The sequence below is a fragment of the Sabethes cyaneus genome, chromosome 3, assembly GCF_943734655.1.
Source record: "Sabethes cyaneus chromosome 3, idSabCyanKW18_F2, whole genome shotgun sequence".
NCBI classification, from domain to species: Eukaryota; Metazoa; Arthropoda; class Insecta; order Diptera; family Culicidae; genus Sabethes; species Sabethes cyaneus.
In genome coordinates, this window is record NC_071355.1 from 105,521,253 (window position 1) to 105,540,115 (window position 18,863).

The window sequence follows — 18,863 nt, forward strand, 5'->3', positions numbered from 1 at the left end:
GCGAAAAAATTGCTGGTAACTCAACTTGTTAGAAAGGGATTGTCAACGTAAACAAAATGGCGTTTATTGCATCCGAAGTACATTTTAATTGTTCTATAAACATGACTGAGATGGATTTTTAAAACGACTATAACTTTTGAGGATACAAACGGATACAGACAATTGACACTTGCTTTTAAAGGTTTTTTGTTGTACTTTTAAGTAGGAGTTGTTTGGTCTGCCACCATTTGCCACCTTGGGAAATATTGAGGCTCAAATTAGTACTATTTTTCATCAAAAATGCTCAAAATCTCCGAAACTGCAGAAAATTGCGTATAATAATGTTCTACAAAAACGTTGATTTTAGCCAGATAAATAACTTTTTAGAACACTATGAACACATAAAAGTTGACCAGAATAAGCCAGGGTTTAAAAACTGTTTTGAAGGGTTTGTTCACGAATAACGCTTCATAGACAATCTCCATGAAAAGATACAAGTATGGTGTCTTTAACAAAGTTGTTTGTATTGATATTTACTACAACTTTGCTGAAAGTACCAAATCTTTATCTCGAATGTACGAGAAAATAAATTTCGTATCTCACTTTTAAGGGAATTAATCACCCAAAGGTTTGTCTCACAAGAAGGGGCTTATTATACCAAGAAATGTTCCTAAAGACACTATATGCGAAAAACTTCATGTTTCGGCGCAATATCAAACGATCACGTATTTCGCTGTTTGGACCACTGTGCAATGTCACCCCCTAGAAGGGGTGAGATTGTGCCAAAGTTCATGCACTTCCAGTAAAATAAGGTTTCATTGTAACTAAACCATCTCTACGGTAGTTGTTAATTGAACAATTTAGTATAATTTGACAGGTTTGAAATCAACTTAGTTCTTAAATTGCGTGTATACTGAGCTAAAGAACAAAAACATATGCTTTTTTGGCACAATCTCGCCCCAGATGACGGTATTTATACAATTTTGTAGTACATGAAGAAGTCATACAATAATTACAAAAAGAGCAAAAATAGAAAAACTGATTTTACAAATTCATTTATACCTATAAAAAAGGATTTCTGTCTGTCTGTCCGTATGTTCCTTATAGAATCAAAAACTACTGCACCAATCGTCGTGAAAATTTGCATGTAGAGGTTTTTGGGGCCAGGAAAGGTTTTAGTGATGGTTAGAGACCCCTCCTCCCACTAAGAGGGGGGGGGGCTCCTGTACAAATGAAACATAAATTTCTGCATAACTCGAGAACTAATCAAGCAAACAGAACAAAATTTGGCATGTGGGCGTTTTCGGTGTCAAGAATTTATTCTATGGTGAATTGAGACCCCTCCCCTCTTTATAAGGGGAATCACAACTCCTCTCCCCTTTAAGAGGGGGGGCTTCCATACAAATTTCCTCATAACTCGAGAAGTAAAATTTTTTTCTATGATGAATTGGGACCCCTCCCCACTTTAGGAGGAGGGCTCCTATACAAACGAAATACAAATTTCCTCATAACTCGAGAACTAATCAAGCAAATGAAACCAAATTTGGCATGTAGGTGTTTTTGAAGGCAAGAATTTTTTCTATGATGAACTAGGACCTCTCCCCACTTTAGGAAGGGGGGGCTCCTATACAAATGAAATACAAATTTCCTCATAACTCGAGAACTAATCAAGCAAATAGAACCAAATTTGGCATGTGGAGGTTTTTGGAGGCAAAAATATTTTCTATGGTGAATTAGGACCCCTCCCCACTTTAAGAGGGGGGGCTTCTACACAAATGAAATACAAATTTCCTCATAATTCGAGAACTAATCAAGCAAATGGAACCATATTTGGCATGTGGGTGTTTTTGGAGACAACCATTTTTTCTATAATGAATTAGGACTTCTTACCTTTTTAGGAGGGGGGCTCCCATACAAACGAAATAAAAACTTCCTCTTAACTCTAGAACTAATCAATCAAATGGAACCAAATTTAGCTTGTGGGTGTTTTTGTAGGCAAGAATATTTTCTATGGTGAATTAGGACCCCTCCCCACATTAGAAGGGGGGCTCCTATACAAATGAAAAACAAATTTCCTCATAACTCGAGAACTAAACAAGCAAATGGAACCAAATTTGATATGTAAGTGGTTTTGGAGGCAAGTTTTTTTCTATGGTGAATTAAGACCCCTCTCCTCTTTAGAAAGCGAGTTATGACTCATCTCCCCTCTAAGAGGGTGGGCTTCCATACAAATGAAATGCAAATTTCCTCTTATCTCGAGAACTAATCAAGTAAATGGAACCAAATTTGGCATGCGAGAGTTTTAGATGGCAGAAATTTTTTCTATGGTGAATTACGACCCCTTCCCCTTTTAAGAGGGGGGCTTCCGTACAAATGAAATTCAAATTTCCTTATAACTTGAGAACTAATCAAGCAAATGGAACCAAATTGGGCATGTGGGAGATTTTTGAGTCTTGAATTTTTTTATGATAGTTAGAGACCTCTCACCCCTGCGGTAGGGGGATATGGACTCTCATACAAATAAAACAGAAATTTTTGCGAAACTCAAAAACTAATCGAACTCGAGAAATTCGAGACTCTTCCATAAATCATTAACCAATAACAAGACCACAGAAACTATCTATACACTCAAGTCTTTTTTTACACAGTTTGTTTTTTTCGATTACTCAAGAACGGTGCAATTTAGGGACCATTTACAAAAAACGTGACGAATGTCGGGCCTCTCCCAAACGTATTGAGAAATAAATGAATGGTCCCTAAATAGCCCCGTTCTCAATATTCGAAAACACAAACCGTGTAAAAAAAGTACTTGAGTGTAGTAACACTAGATCATTCAGAACGAGACGGCCGCGAGTGTTGCCGGCGACCCGCCATCGGAAGCGCCGCCCACTGTGGAGAGGCAACTCCCCGCAGAAATCACTACTGTCTAGACTGAAGTTGACTGAAGTTTTACTACTGTCTAGGTTTATTTATGTCTACCTGGGTTTCCTGGAACGAGCGACAGCGAGTAAGGAGAGGATCGCGAAATGGTACTTTCTACAAAAAAGTTTTCCGTGAAATGGTACATTCCGCTTAAGGTTTTTCGCAAAATGATATTCGGCGAAATGTTGTACAATCATGGCGAATATTACTATCCGCTTTCTGGCACTACTTTACTGTGAGGAAAAATTGCAAATTTGTATATTAAACTACCCATTCCAGGTAACTAATAAGCCTTAACGTAAGCAGCAAATCAGCGTATCTGGCATTTTATACTGCACGTTATTGTATGTTAGCTTTTTGCCTGCATAGGTGTTGTAAATTGGCATCCAAAATTATATTCAAATTCTTCGTGTCGGTAATTAGCTGTAAATTAGCATTGTCAGTACTATAAGCAGGTTATCAGTAAAGTAGCTGTATATTGTGCCAAAATAGCATTTAAGTCGCCTTAAATGCTTATTGGTCTATATTTGAATAGCATTGGTAATGCTTATTGGTTACCTGGGATGCTTTCATAGTTACGTAACTGTCAAAATGAATCATCTTAGGTTGAACTCCTCAGAAACTTGCAAAACTCGAGATTGTGACAAAGATCATCCGAGATTCATGATTTATGTACAACACAGGTTAATTTGTGGCAATACGAAGTTTGTCGGGTCAGATAGTATACAATAAATAAGATTTTTCTATCTTCGCCGCAGAGATATAAGGTTACTGTCTTTAGCGAAATTTCTTGTAATAATATGCTCTATAACTTTGCAGAACACATCAATGTGTTATATTGGGCGACATCCATTTAGTACGTCACGCAAATTTTGACCAAAATCTAACCCCCTCCCCCCTTGTCACATTTCGTCACACATTCGGTGACCTCCCTGAGAAAGAACGTCACGTCACGGCAACCCCCCCCCCCCCCCTTCACAACAAAAAAAATTAGATGTTCATTTCAACCTTTTTACCTTTGTTATACTATAACAAAGGTTTAAAAATTGGTCGAAAAACACGAAATTGATCCGAGGCCCGGAGGGCCAAGTCACATATACCAATCGATAGAGTTCAACGATTTGAGCAATGTCTGTGTGTGTGTGTGTGTGTGTGTGTGTGTGTGTGTGTGTGTGTGTGTGTGTGTGTGTGTGTGTGTGTGTGTGTGTGTGTGTGTGTGTGTGTGTGTGTGTGTGTGTGTGTGTGTGTGTGTGTGTGTGTGTGTGTGTGTGTGTGTGTGTGTGTGTGTGTGTGTGTGTGTGTGTGTGTGTGTGTGTGTGTGTGTGTGTGTGTGTGTGTGTGTGTGTGTGTGTGTGTGTGTGTGTGTGTGTGTGTGTGTGTGTGTGTGTGTGTGTGTGTGTGTGTGTGTGTGTGTGTGTGTGTGTGTGTGTGTGTGTGTGTGTGTGTGTGTGTGTGTGTGTGTGTGTGTGTGTGTGTGTGTGTGTGTGTGTGTGTGTGTGTGTGTGTGTGTGTGTGTGTGTGTGTGTGTGTGTGTGTGTGTGTGTGTGTGTGTGTGTGTGTGTGTGTGTGTGTGTGTGTGTGTGTGTGTGTGTATGTGTGTGTATGTAATGATTTTTTCAATCGCCTGTTTCTCAGAGATGGCTGAACCGAATGGTTCGCTATTACTTTTGTTGGAAAGGTGTTATTGTCTAGTAGATCACTATTGAGTTGTTTCGTAATACGACGTTTCGTTTAAAAGTTATAAGCAAAAATGTGAAAAATACGTGACACGGGTTTCTTCGGAACTACCTGACCGATTTCAACGATCTTAGTATCAAATGAAAGCCCTTATTAAAGCTAAATTGTTCAGGAACTTTTAACTGAAATTAAACAAGTAGTTTAAAAGTTATGCTTAAAAAACCTGTTTTGACAAGGTAATAATTATCGCCTGTTTCTTAGAGATGGCCAAACCGATTTATGCGCTATTAGTCTCATTTGAAAGATAATATATCCTAATAGATCACTGTTGATTGGACGTTTAAGTTGAAAGTTATGAGCAACCGTATACAGCACACCAAAATTAACAATAATTTATAATGATGTTAACCAAGATAATTTACCTAATTTAAATTATTTTAATATCAAACGAAAGGTTTCAACACTACGAATATATATGCAAAATTGCATAAGAATTGGTTTTACCGGTTAAAGGATATTACCCCTCGAACACTCGCGCCAACTTTTATAACACGGTTACTCGCGCGCACAATAGCCCAAACCAAAGAAAACGTGTGCACTAGAGTTTTGACTGGGAAAACTTGGTTTTAGGTTTATCGAACCTTTAGAAGAGTTTCTTGAAATTGAAAGCTCTATCGTCTGGTGGAATTTAAATTTTGATTAATCCCCCTAAAAGTGAAATAAAAAAATTATTTTTCTTCAGTGTCAATATAACACATTGATGTGTTCTGCAAAGTTGTAGAGTTGTAGAGCATATTATTACAAGAAATTTTGCTAAACACAGTAACCTTCTATCTCTGCAGCGAAGATAGAAATATCTTATTTATAGTATATGAATTTGTAAAATCAGTTTTTCTATTTTTGCTCTTTTTGTAATTGTTGTATGACTTTTTCATGTACTACAAAATTGTACAAATAGTAAAAATACATAACTTTGCTGAAAAGACTATACCTCTATGTTTGCTTATTTAGGATCTGTGGAACTTTGATTATAAAAAATACCCTAATTTTTACCCCGCATTACTCGACTACCAGCAGACGGATGCATTTTAAACATTTTACATTTGCTGATAGTTTTGCTGCATAAATTTTCCCAGCAATTTAAATTATTAATGCATTGAATAATTATGATATTTTGCTCACAATAAGTTTGTTGAAGAATATACGTTAGTTAAACAACGATTTGTAACTTTATAACAATATGGCGTTGAAAAACCTACACGTGTTGTATAAAATACAACAGCGTGAGTTAATAAAAATTGATGAAAATTATTCAAGAAAACTCTATTGATGTGAGTCAAATAGAATGGCATTACAGGAAACTATGCATAGTTCAAAAACCTATAAACTAGACCTTTATTAGACAACGTATATGCTAAAGGATAAGATTTCCACTTACAACTTACTGTTATTTGCACTTACTCAGATTAATAACAACTTACTTATCCTTACTCGGCAATTTCATGAACAAAGGATTTATCAAAATTTAAAAGTGTTCCTATTTTGTTAAAATTTTGTGAACTTATTCAATTTTCAAAATTTTTATGTAAAACAACGCACTACGCAACGATAACCAATAGATGAATTATGTTCCGAAGACGTGTCGATTTCTATCTCAAATAGCAAGTAAGACCGTATAACAAAGGTTCCTTTCACCACTAGGTGGATTAAATTGGGTTTTATTTAAAGCTATCAAATGAATTTCATCAAATAAAAAAAAGGAAAATTTTCGAGCTTATAAGTCATCGATTTAAGGATTTTTAAGATGATCCGAAGTCGCTGATGTGACGACGATTAATGTTTCGCGCATCCCAAGTAACAATCCAATAGCAAATTGGTCTTATTCATTTCTTATAGTAGTTTTATCAGAGCATTTCAAAGTCTGTTAGGTTTTATGATGTTTCTCCTCAAGTGAATTTTATCTTTTTTGACTAACATTTCTGAAGTATGACTGAAGGAGACTTGAAGAATCATCCATAAAACTTAATTATCAATAAGTGTAATTCACCTTATAAGGGGTTTTAAAGGATACTACATTTTTGCTTAAAAACGACGCTCCTTAAAACTTAACAATAGTTTTGACAAAAACTTATGACATTCTTCTGTAAGATTCGTTTATCTTAACAATACTGCCATAAAACTCTTATAAAATCGTATATTCTCGAAAGAGAAATCATACTCTTGAATAAGAACATTCTAACGTAATCAACTAATCTGTCAAACTGGGCGTCTGAACCTGGAGAAAATTGAAGAATACAGATCTTTTAAACGAAAATTAAGCGAAAATCTGTGTAATATTTTGAAAACTCTTTCATATGAACAATCAGCGAAGTCACAAAACAATAAAGATCTCAGGACTTACTGAACTGGGGAAGGACAGTGCCGGCAATGATGCATTTGCCAGAGGCGGTGCGGGTTTCCTCTAGAGCTTTTTGTATTTTTTAAACTAAATATAGAGTTCATAAGTCAGATGTCTTTGTATGGAAAATGTTTGAAGGCACTGAAGCAGTTGAAGCATAATTTTTAAAAACAGTTGTACCAATTGTAAATAAAACGCTTGGAACTGTCGTGCAGTCCAAACAGCACAGCAACACGTTACGTCGATACTTCGTTGATACTTTGTTTCTTTGTTTATACTAGAATGGTTATCTTGCAAAATCTTGGTGCCCTGAAGTAATTCAAACAATTCTTATTCAAGCGCAACTTGCTTCCTCAAGAATACAATAAGTATTGATGAACTTATCGCGCTCTTGGAAAAATTTTCTTTGTCTTGTGCAAGAAATGTTAGTCTAATAAGCGCTTTCGAGTTGATTTGGATAAAACCATTGAAAAAATGGCGAACAGGGCTATTTTGATTACTTTTGAAATTATAGTCAATTGCATATTGGCGCTTATAAATATGGTATTATGCAATACCATTAGTGATCTTATCTTTTTAAATAAATGTTTAGACATATAAAAGCTTTTTTGCCACAATTAGTTAAAAATTTGGTTGCTATCAACTTCTTGAAATCTTTAATTTTTTTTATTAAATTTAATTCATAAAATAACTGGCGCGTTAAAATTTTGTAACTTTCATGTCACAAAACATCGACAAACCGAGCGTGGCATGAAAAATTTCTCATTTATGAGTAACAAAGCAGCTGCTTTTATCACCGTTTTTATTTTCAATTTTCATTTATACCCATTTCGAAATAGCAATATCTGTGAATGCTTATAGCTTATAGCTCTTGATCAATTTAAAACATTTAAGGCTGTGAAAAGTGTATGATGTCTTGCAAGTGTTCTTTGAAGAGACAACCATAAAATCATCAACACTTGTGGCGGTTTTCTTTTTGTTTTAAGCGGCTCTTGGAAGTCATTGTAAATAGATATCGATAAGAATTACAAGTTTTAAAAGTATCTTTGGAAATTTTCTTGAGAACCTTCTTTAGTGTGGACCTCCCGCACCTTATAAGGGTTTTATGGCTGTTTTATCGCAGTTTTGTAGAATTACAAGTTTTGAGATCGGCTTTAAGCAGCAAATGCTGGAAATCTCTTCAAGTGCACCTTAAAATTGAAATTGTTACTTGGAATATCCACGTCCTTTACATCCATCCACTCAAATTCGTCTGATGTTGTCTAGTTGAAAGAATCAGAACTTCCTGCTGACGTCTTGCAGCAACACGTCTTGGAAGAACTTTTCTAACGGATTTTGTCATTTTGTGTATTCATTCAATCGTACAATCATTAAACACTACCTTAGATGTGAAATTTAGTCCGCAAGTGGCATGAACTCTATTCTTCAGAGAGCTTTTGAGTAAGGGGCAGTATAAATTATACCGAAAAACCTTAAAAGCTGCCTTGGAACTTCGGAATGAGTTTATGTTAATAGATTGAGTTCAGCACGAATATCAAGGGAAAACATTGCCATGGGTCTCTGGTAGCACCCCGTAACCCCTCAGGAGTTTGTGTGACTGCTATTTGCGGTTGTAAAAATCTTTTAGGCACGACGGTACTCAAGCAGCTCTTCAGCGGTGTACTGCACATTCTGTGAAGCCGTAATGGACCGTTCATACTACATAGAAGAATAAATGAGTCCTGTTCACACATATATGTTAAAAAAAAGTTTTCATTCAAAAAATTTAACTATTTGTTTTAAAATCCATCAGAACGTTAATTTTATAGAAGCCATCAATAGTTGTATCTTAAAATGAAGGCTAAATTATAATTTTCCGAATAAATTTTCCATTTGATTTTTTTTTCATGTGACGTCACATAACTTCATACCCTCCCTCTCCCCTACGTCACAAATCGTCACGATTAGGTCTACCCCCCCTCCCCCCTATAAGCGTGACGTACTTTATGGATGCCCCCTGGACGCTAAAGAAATTTTTTTTTTTTACTTTTAGGGGGATTAATCAAAATTTAAATTCCACCAGCTTTCAATTTCAAGAAACTCTTCCAAAGGTTTGATAAACCTAAAACCAAGTTTTCCCAGTCAAAACTCTAGTGCACACGTTTTCTTTGGTTTGGGGCTATTCTGAGCGCGTTACAAAAAATGGCGCGAGGGTTAATATCTTTTGACCGGTAAAACCAACTCTTATGAAATTTTGCATATATATTTGTAGTGTCAAAACCTCTCGTTTGATATTAAAATAATTGAAATTAGGTAAATTATCTTGGTTAAAATCATTATAAATTATTGTTAATTTTGGTTTGGTGCATACGGTTGCTCATAACTTTCAAATTAAACGTCCAATCAAAAAATCATTCAATAGTGATCTATTAGGATATATTATCTTTCAAATGAGAATAGCGCATTAATCGGTTCGGCCATCTCTGAGAAACAGGTGATAATTATTACCTTGTCAAAACAGGTTTTTAAGCATAACTTTTAAACTAATTGTTTGTTTTCAATTAAAAATTTCTGAACAATTTTAACAGTTTTAACAAGAGCTTTCATTTGATACTAAGATCGTTGAAATCGGTCATGTAGTTCCGGAGAAAGCCATGTCACGTAGTTTTCACATTTTTGCTTATAACTTTTAAACGGAACGTCGTATCACGAAACGACTCAACAGTGATCTACTAGACAATAATACCTTTCAAACAAAAGTAATAGTGAACGATTCGGTTCAGCCATCTCTGAGAAACAGGCGATAGAAAAATCATTACACACACACACACACACACACACACACACACACACACACACACACACACACACACACACACACACACACACACACACACACACACACACACACACACACACACACACACACACACACACACACACACACACACACACACACACACACACACACACACACACACACACACACACACACACACACACACACACACACACACACACACACACACACACACACACACACACACACACACACACACACACACACACACACACACACACACACACACACACACACACATACACACACATTGCTCAAATCGTCGAACCCTATCGATTGGTATATGTGACTCAGATCAATTTCGTGCTTTTCGACCAATTTTTAAACCTTTGTTATAGTATAACAAAGGTAAAACGTAAATAGAAAAGCTTGCTGACTCAAACATTAATCTCTCTCTCTCTCTCTCTCTCTTTCTCGTTATAAAACATGCGCATTGCTTAAATAATTTTATTTATTTATTTCCGTAAGAGATGAGTAACGAAAACACAGTTACATTATCTGCTTTCAGATATATTCATAACAAATCATTCATCAGATTATCATCTGATTCAGGAATTTAATACAATAATCTGTGGGTTGGTCACTAATTGCTATTCCAACCTTTATGAAGTAGGGGAGAGACGTCTACAGAGATACACTTTTTTTTCCAAAAAATTTAAATTTTTTTTGATGATAACTACCAACGAGCTCTTCAATCCATTTGAAAGGTATACCCTTCTAGTTGTTCCTATTGGCAACGGTGAGACACAGAGACGTGGGTGACATAGCTTTCGCCATACAAATTTTTATTTAATTTCTTTGTTCGTATTCAATTGCAAATTAATCCACAGGGATTGGCTTTAAATGTATGCTGAAGTGTAAGTTAAAAGTCAGATGTCCAGGATTTGTCCTTTATGTGAGTATAAATGTATATGTGAAAATAACTGGAATTTTCAATAATATCCAACAATAATGCACGCTTTATAGACACGATAAACAGCCCGAGCTCTAAACTGTTCTTTATTACCTGAAAATATGGTTGAAATTGATTTGAAATAGATGTCTCAGTATGCAATACTCGTTGTCTCACTCTTCCCACCTATTGGTTCACAGTGAGACAAAATTACACCTTCACATTTGTGGTTGTAACTAATTTAGCAGATAACCAAAGTGAATGAATCTTTTTGACGAAGGACTACGTCTTTCAGGAAGGTAGCTGGTCTAGGGTGCAGGGATAGAAAAAAATCACTTCTAGCGATCAAGATCATAGGAGCGACCAGATTCAGGTTCATTGACATCACTCCTTGTAAGCGACCAACACTTTGTCGCTCCTATACAAGTTATGACAAACCTCATGTCAGATCATGTTCATTGCATGATTGCGTTGAGAAATATAACAGATACAGACGATTGGTTGTGTACATCATACTTACTTACTTACTTATTCAGCCGAGAGCCGGGGTGGCTCTTGCCGTATCAAGAATTCCTCTCCATTGTACTCGGTCCTGGGCTACTCGTCGCCAATTCGTTGCGCGTCTCGACACACGAAAGTCGGCTTCAACCTGGTCGAGCGATCTAGCACGTTGAGCCCCTCTATTTCTGGTGCCGGTGGGGTTCTTGAGGAGAACGGATTTCACTACACAGTCGTCCGGCATCCTTGCGACGTGGCCGGCCCACCGTAGTCTCCCAACTTTCGCCAGGTGTACGATGGGAATCTCTCCAAGCAGTGCCTGTAGCTCGTGGTTCATACGTCTCCGCCACTCTCCGCTTTCCGTCTGTACTCCGCCAAAAATAGTCCGCAACACCTTTCGTTCAAATACGGCAAGTGCACGTATGTCTTCCGTAAGCAAAATTATGGTTTCAAGTCCGTAGAGGACTACCGGTCTTATTAGCGTTTTGTACATCGTCAGCTTTGTGCGGCAGCGTATGCTCCTTGATCGAAACGTCTTGCGAAGGAAAAAGTAGGCTCGATTTCCAGCTTGAATGTGTCGTTGGTACTCCCTACTTGTATTATTGTCGGCGGTGACCAGAGATCCCATATATACGAACTCATCAACCACTTCCAGTTCATCGCCGTCAATAGTCACTGTCCGTGGGAGGCAAACGTTAGTATCTCGGGAGCCTCTTCCTACCATATATTTGATTTTCAACGCATTAATTTGCAACCCTATCCTCCTAGCCTCCGTTTTTAGTCTGGCGTAGATTACCTACGTGGTCCCACGGTTTCTAGTAATGATGTCGAGGTCACCTGCAAAGGCTAGGAGTTGGCTACTCTTACTGAAGATCGTTCCCCTCGTTTCAATGCCTGCTCGCCGGATCACACCTTCAATAGCGATATTGAATAACATATAGGACAGTCCATCCCCTTACCGTAACCCTCTGCGCGATTCGAAAGGGCTTGAGAGTGTCCCCGAAACGCGCACGTAGCACATCACTCGTTCCAGAGTAGGTTTGATCAGCCGCGTCAGTCTGTCCGGAAAACCGTACTCGTGCATTATCTGCCATAGCTGTTCGCGTTCAACGGTATCGTATGCTGCTCTGAAATCCACGAAAATATGATGCGTGGGCACGTTGTACTCTCGACATTTCTGAAGGATTTGTCGGAGAGTAAAAATTTGATCCGTAGTAGCACGGGCCCCCATAAAGCCCGCCTGATACTGCCCTACGAATTCTCTTGCTATTGGGGATAGACGACGCAACAAAATCTGGGAGAGCACCTTGTAGGCGGCGTTGACCATCGTAATGCCGCGGTAATTACAGCAGTCTAGCCGGTCGCCCTTTTTGTAGATGGGACAGACTACGCCTTCCATCCACTCCTCCGGTAGTTTCTCTTCTTCCCAAATCCTTGAAATTAGCCAGTGAAGAGCCGTTACTAGCGGTTCTTGGCCATTTTTGAAGAGTTCTGCCGGGAGTCGATTCTTCCCGGTGGCTCTATTATTCTTCAGCAGACCGATTTCTCGTCGGATCTCTTCGAGATCGGGAGCCAGTACGCTGTTGTCGTTTGTAGATACTCCGAGGTTAACTTCCATTGCGTCTCCTGCTGCTATATCGCCGTTGAGGTGTTCATCGAAGACCTGCTTCCACCTGTCGACCACCTCGCGCTCGTTTGTGATAAGATCCCCTCCCTCGTCCCTACATATGTCAGGATTTGGTGTGTGGGCCTTGCGAGTTTGGTTCACCTTCTCGTAAAACTTGTGGGTTTCATTAGCCCGGAATAGTTGTTCAAGCTCCTCACGATCTCTGTTCTCCTTCTGGCGCTTTTTCCTTCTCAGGATCGTGGTCAACTCATTCCTCACTCGTCGATACTTGGCCAAATTCTCTCTCGTGGATATGCTCAGATAGTTTTCCCAAGCTCTTTTTTTCCTCTCTATCGCTTCTTGTCATTCCCCGTCAAACCAATCATTTCGTGCACTCGAGGTTTCTACACCTAGCACCGCGGTTGCGGCCTCGTTGACGGCCGAGCGTATCCTACTCCATCCGTTTTCGAGGGTCGAAGCATCTAGCTCCACAGAAGAAGGCAGAGCTTCATCCAGTACGCGCACGTAGTTTTCAGCAGTTCGCGGGTTGTCTAGTTGCCGAATGTTTAGCCGAGGAGGGCGACTTTATCGCGAGGTATAAACCGTCGATAGTTTTGAGCGCACATGTACTGCTACTAGGTAGTGGTCCGAGTCAATATCCGCACTCCGTAAGGAGCGTACGTTGGTGATGTTCGAGAAAAACCGGCCCTCGATGAAAATATGGTCGATTTGGTTCGAGGTTCGTTTGTCAGGTGATCTCCAGGTGGCCTTGTGGGTATCTTTGTGGGGAAAGAAGGTGCTTTTGATCACCAAGCCTCGGGAAGCCGCATGCATCGCTGGCCGTTATCGTTCGTGTCGGGGTGCAGGCTATGGGGCCCGATCACCGGTCTATACCACAGAGAACAGACATCCATTCAGGAACAAATTTTTCGGGAATTCTTGGATAAAATTTCAAATTAAAATCACCTAATATGCTAGCGTCACCACCACTACAGTTTCCCAACTAAATGATTCTTTTGATTTGCACACTGACAACCTTTGGCTCCTCTGGCGCTAGTATATATGGACTATAAGCGTTATGCTAGCGCCAGAAGCTAGCTGTTGTGAGTTTAGTGTAGAATTTTATGCGCCTTTAGCGACATCAACACTATAGTTTCCCAACTAATTTGACATAAGTTTTATCTAAGTGGGGACCTTTCGCTTGGATGTCTGTTCTCTGTGTCTATACATTGCTTCCCTGCCGATTTGGGCATTCATATCCCCGATGACGATCTTGATGTCCCGTGGTGAGCAGCTGTCGTACGTTGCCTCCAGCTGCGCATAGAACCCTTCCTTCTCGTCGTCGGGTCTACCTTCGTGTGGGCAATGCACGTTTATAATGGTGTAGTTGAAGAAATGGCCTTTTATCCTCAACACGCACATCCTCTCGTTGATCGCTTTTCAATCCATTACGCGATCCTGCATTTTGCCCAACACTACGAAGCCCGTTCCCAGCTCGTTGGTAGCTCCACCACTCTGGAAAAATCGGGCTCTGCCGCCACGGATCCTCCACACCTTCTCGCCCTTGCGACAGATCTCCTGCAGTGCCACGATGCCAAACTTTCGGGGTTCTAGCTGATCGAGCAGCACCCTGTCGCCACCAACGAAATTTAGCGATCTGCAGTTCCAGGTACCAAGTCTCCATTCCATGTCCTTATTTCGTCGCCTTGGTCCATGTCGAATATTCCGAGAAGATATTTCTTGACTCTTGTTGTAAGTTTTTTGTTGTTTAGATAGGTAGCCGTACTAGGGCTTACGCTACCGAGTCTCGTGATGGGGCTGCCATCTTGCAGTGTCGAGACACACTGTGCCTCCTCCCCTGTTGGTATACGACCTTAGTTTCCACCGGGGTTGGTTACCCGTTCTCCGCTAAGGTTGCTCGTATTCCAGCTGGTACCATGTGGAGGTAGGGGTAGGAGTTGCTAGATAAGAGGCTAGGGACCACAATGGGGTCTGTTTTACGCGTTATCCAACCATTTACCAGCCACCATTTGTGTACATCATATGAATCGCAATACAAACAACATGTGTTACCTTTTTTCTCGCAGCTAGGTAAAATGCAACACTATGATCGACTGCTGAGACTATTTAGAGAACAGAATCTTGTGATCAACGCTAAAGATTCACTGTTTGTCATGATCTGTACGGATCGTGATCTGTGCGTGTGGCGATAATTCACAGATTTTATCAAAATCACTGATCTTCCATCCCTGATAGGGTGTCATTCCAAAAAATCTTTCTCGAAAAGTGGTCAGGTTTTGAACGGTAATAGATATTAAATATTCTTACACCAATCGATTGGAAAATCTTCTAAGAATTGGCCCAAATGAAGAAAATTATGGATTCTTGATGTTGAACTATTAAAAATTGAAAATAATGAATGTTTTACCAGAATTCTCGCTTCGTGATTCGTTGGAAGATTCTTTACGATGTCCTAAACCTATATCAATTTGATATCTGTGCTTGGAAAGTAAACCAAAACTAGTGACAAAGTTTCCTCATTTCAACAAGATTTCTTAACACCGCGATTAAACCTAGACCATTTTGATGTCCTTGCTTGGGAAGTACGCCAGAAAGAGTGACAAAGCCAAGTCCCCTCGTGCCAACAGATTTCTTACGAAGTCCAATTTGATGTCTGGGTTAGGGAAGTGTGCTAGAAAAAATGACACAAGTTCGTTGTCCCAACAGATCGCAAATTCTTTACTGCGAGACGATTAAACCTAGGCGAATTTGATATCTGTGTTGGAAAATGTGCTACAGCAGTACTGTTCGGTTATAATAAAATTTGCATTACTTTCCCCTACCGTCCCTCCATCAATTTTAAAAAAATTAAAAAAAAACCGATTTAATCCACCTAGTGGTGAAAGGAACCTTTGTTATACGGTCTTACTTGCTATTTGAGATAGAAATCGACACGTCTTCGAAACATAATTCATCTATTGGTTAACGTTGCGTGGTGCGTTGGTTTTCATTAAATTTTTGGAAATTTATTAAGTTTACAAAATTTGAACAAAATAGCAGCACCTATAAATTTTGATAGATCCTTTTTTCATGAAATTACTGAGTAAGGGTAAGCTGGTTGTTTCTAATTTGAGTAAGTGCAAGTAAAAGCAAGTTATAAGAGGAAATATTATTCTTTAACATATACATTGCGTAGTAAAAGTCTAGTTCATAGGTTTTTGAACTACGCATAAATTTCTGTAACGCCATTATTTTTGATTGACATCAATAAAGTTTTCTTGAATAAATTTCATCAATTTCTATTAACCTTCGATTACTCACGCTATTGCATTTTGTACAACACGTGTAGGTTTTTGAATGCCATATTGTTATAAACTTACAAATCTCTGCTTAACTAACGTATGTTCTTCAATTACCTTGTTATGAGCAAAATGTCATAATTATGCATTAATACTTTAAATTGTTGGGCAAATAGATCAGCATAACCTGACATCACAGAAACGAAGCAATCAGCTTGTGAGTTGTACCGCGATTGGCTCTGGAAGTTTCTCTCGTTTCTTCATATGTAAAAATGGTGTCTGTATGCAGCAACAGAATTAGCAAATATAAATTTTTTAAAATGTATCTGTTGGTAGTCGAGTCATTCGGGGTCAAAATTAAGGCTTTTTTTTTAATCAAAGTTCTACAGTACCTAAACAAACAAACATAGAGGTATACTATATTAATCAAAGTTGTGTATTTTTACTATTTATACAATTTTGTAATACATGAAAAAGGAATGCAACAATTACAAAAAGAGCTAAAATAGAAAAAACTGATCTTACAAATTCATATACAATGAATAAGATTTTTCTCTCTTCGCTTAATAGATAGAAGGTTACTGTATTCAACAAAATTTCTTGTAATAATATGTTCTAAAACTTTGCAGAACACATCAATGTGTTATATTGAAACTGAAGAAAAATAATTTTTTTATTTCACTTATAGGGGGATTAATCAAAATTTAAATTGCACCAGACGATAGAACTTTCAATTTCAAGAAATTCTTCCGAAGGTTCCATAAACCTAAAACCAAGTTTTCCCAGTCAAAATTCTAATGCGCATGTCTTTTTGGCTTTGGACCATTGTGCGCACGAGTAACCGAATTACAAAAGTCGGCGCGAGTGTTGGAGGGTTAATATCTTTTGATCGGCAAAACCGATTCTTCTGAAATTTTGCAGATATATTTGCAGCATTAAAATCTCTAATTTGATGCCAAAATAATTCAAACTAGATAAATCATCTTAGATGAAATCGTTATAAATTATTGTAAATTTTAATGTGTTGTATTCAATTGATCATAACTCTCAAATTACACGTCCAATCAAAAACAAATCAATAGTGATCTATTAGGTTATGTTACCTGTCAAATGAGACTAATAGCGTCTAAATCGCTTTAGTCATTTCTAAGAAACAGGCGATAATTATTACCTTGTCAAAACAGGTTTTTTAAGCATAACTTTTAAACTGATTGTTTGTTTTCAATAAAATTTATCCGAAAAACTTAGTGTTAACAAGAGCTTTCATTCGATACCAAGATCGTTGAAATCGGTCATTTGGGTACGGAGAAAATCGTGTCACGTAATTTTTACTTTTTTACTTATAACTTTTAAACGAAATGTCGGACCTCGAAACAATTCAATAGTGATATACTAGGCAATAATACCTTTCAAACAAAAGTAATAGCGAACAAATCGGTTCAGCCATCTCCGAGAAACAGGCGATAGAAAAGTTGCGCTCCGCACATACATACACACATACACACACACACAGACATTGCTCAGTTCGTCGAACCCTGTCGATTGGTATATGTGGCTCGGCCCTCCGGGCCTCGGATCAATTTTGTGTTTTTCGACCAATTCCTAAACCTTTGTTATAGTATAACAAAGGTAAAAAACATTATTTCAAACAAATATTATTAAGCTTTTTTCTGTTAGTCTTAGGTAAAAATAATTTGTTTAATTGTATATTTCAGATATTTCAAAACTACAACATTCGTAATGTTGCTCTTACTGGCTTGTTCTTGGGTAACTGGAATCTTCATCTCAATCAAATACAATTATTCTTATAAGGTGGCAGAGCCATTCGAATCCTTCGATATTCTCTATGATAAACCCTGGCAAAGAATTACACCTTATATAATGGGTAAGTGAAAGCTGTTAAACTTAGTTTTGCTATTCAGAGGCTTGTTTTTTTTTATTAAATTACTGGTACTTGCCATTTAATTCTACTTTAAATGCGTAATTCGATGTACCGATCTAATGACAGATTCAGAAGTGTCCTTTGCATTACTCGACCTCGGGCTGCTATTCTCCAATCGCTCCGAATACCCGCTGCTGGAATATTCTAGTCGACAACGTTTATCCATCCAGCTTGTATCACCTTGAAGTCGTCGGCTTCTTTCGGATACTTTGCTGATTGTAGTTTTAGCACAGTGTTCTTTCGGCTATCCCGCTGCGTGGATAGCCCATTGTAGCCTGCCGTATTTTATTCACTTGGCAACATCAACATATATCTGGGATAACTTGTGGTATATGCGCCTACGCCTCTCTTCTTTATGGAAATTCGCATATACTTAGCTGACTACGCAATCCTTTAAAACCCTATTGGTCTCAGTTATCCACCTTTTTGACTTTTACAGCGACTAACATCGTTGTCACATGGCAGTAGTACACTATGGTACACAGAGGTATGGTAGAGGCACAAAGCTGCCTTTCAATGAGGAGAACGTGCTGCTCAAGCCACAAGTACTGATTGTAAAGAGATCTCGATTTATTACCAGCTCCAACACCGGAGAAGCTACTACACTCACTACCAGCCACCATGTATTGTATTTCTAAAGAATCTATGGCGAACTCAATTCTTGCCATTTCCTTCCATAATCTACGCCAGACTAAAAGCGGAAATTGGATTGGAGGAGGATTGAGCTAAAAATAAATGCGTCGGAGACCAAATACATGAAAGGAAGAGGCTCAAAGAATACAAACACGTAGCTCCCAAGGAAGATAACCGT

The 18,863-nt window shown here is 38.4% G+C and overlaps 1 protein-coding gene across 1 annotated transcript in view; it reads left to right on the top strand.

The window, feature by feature from the left end:
• The window catches only part of LOC128741459 (nose resistant to fluoxetine protein 6-like), a 132,230-nt gene that overhangs the window by 44,350 nt on the left and 69,017 nt on the right, over positions 1-18,863 (top strand). The window contains exon 6 of the mRNA XM_053837286.1: positions 17,826-17,995. Within this exon, the coding sequence (XP_053693261.1) occupies positions 17,826-17,995 (170 nt within the window). The remainder of the gene's footprint in view (positions 1-17,825; positions 17,996-18,863) is intronic.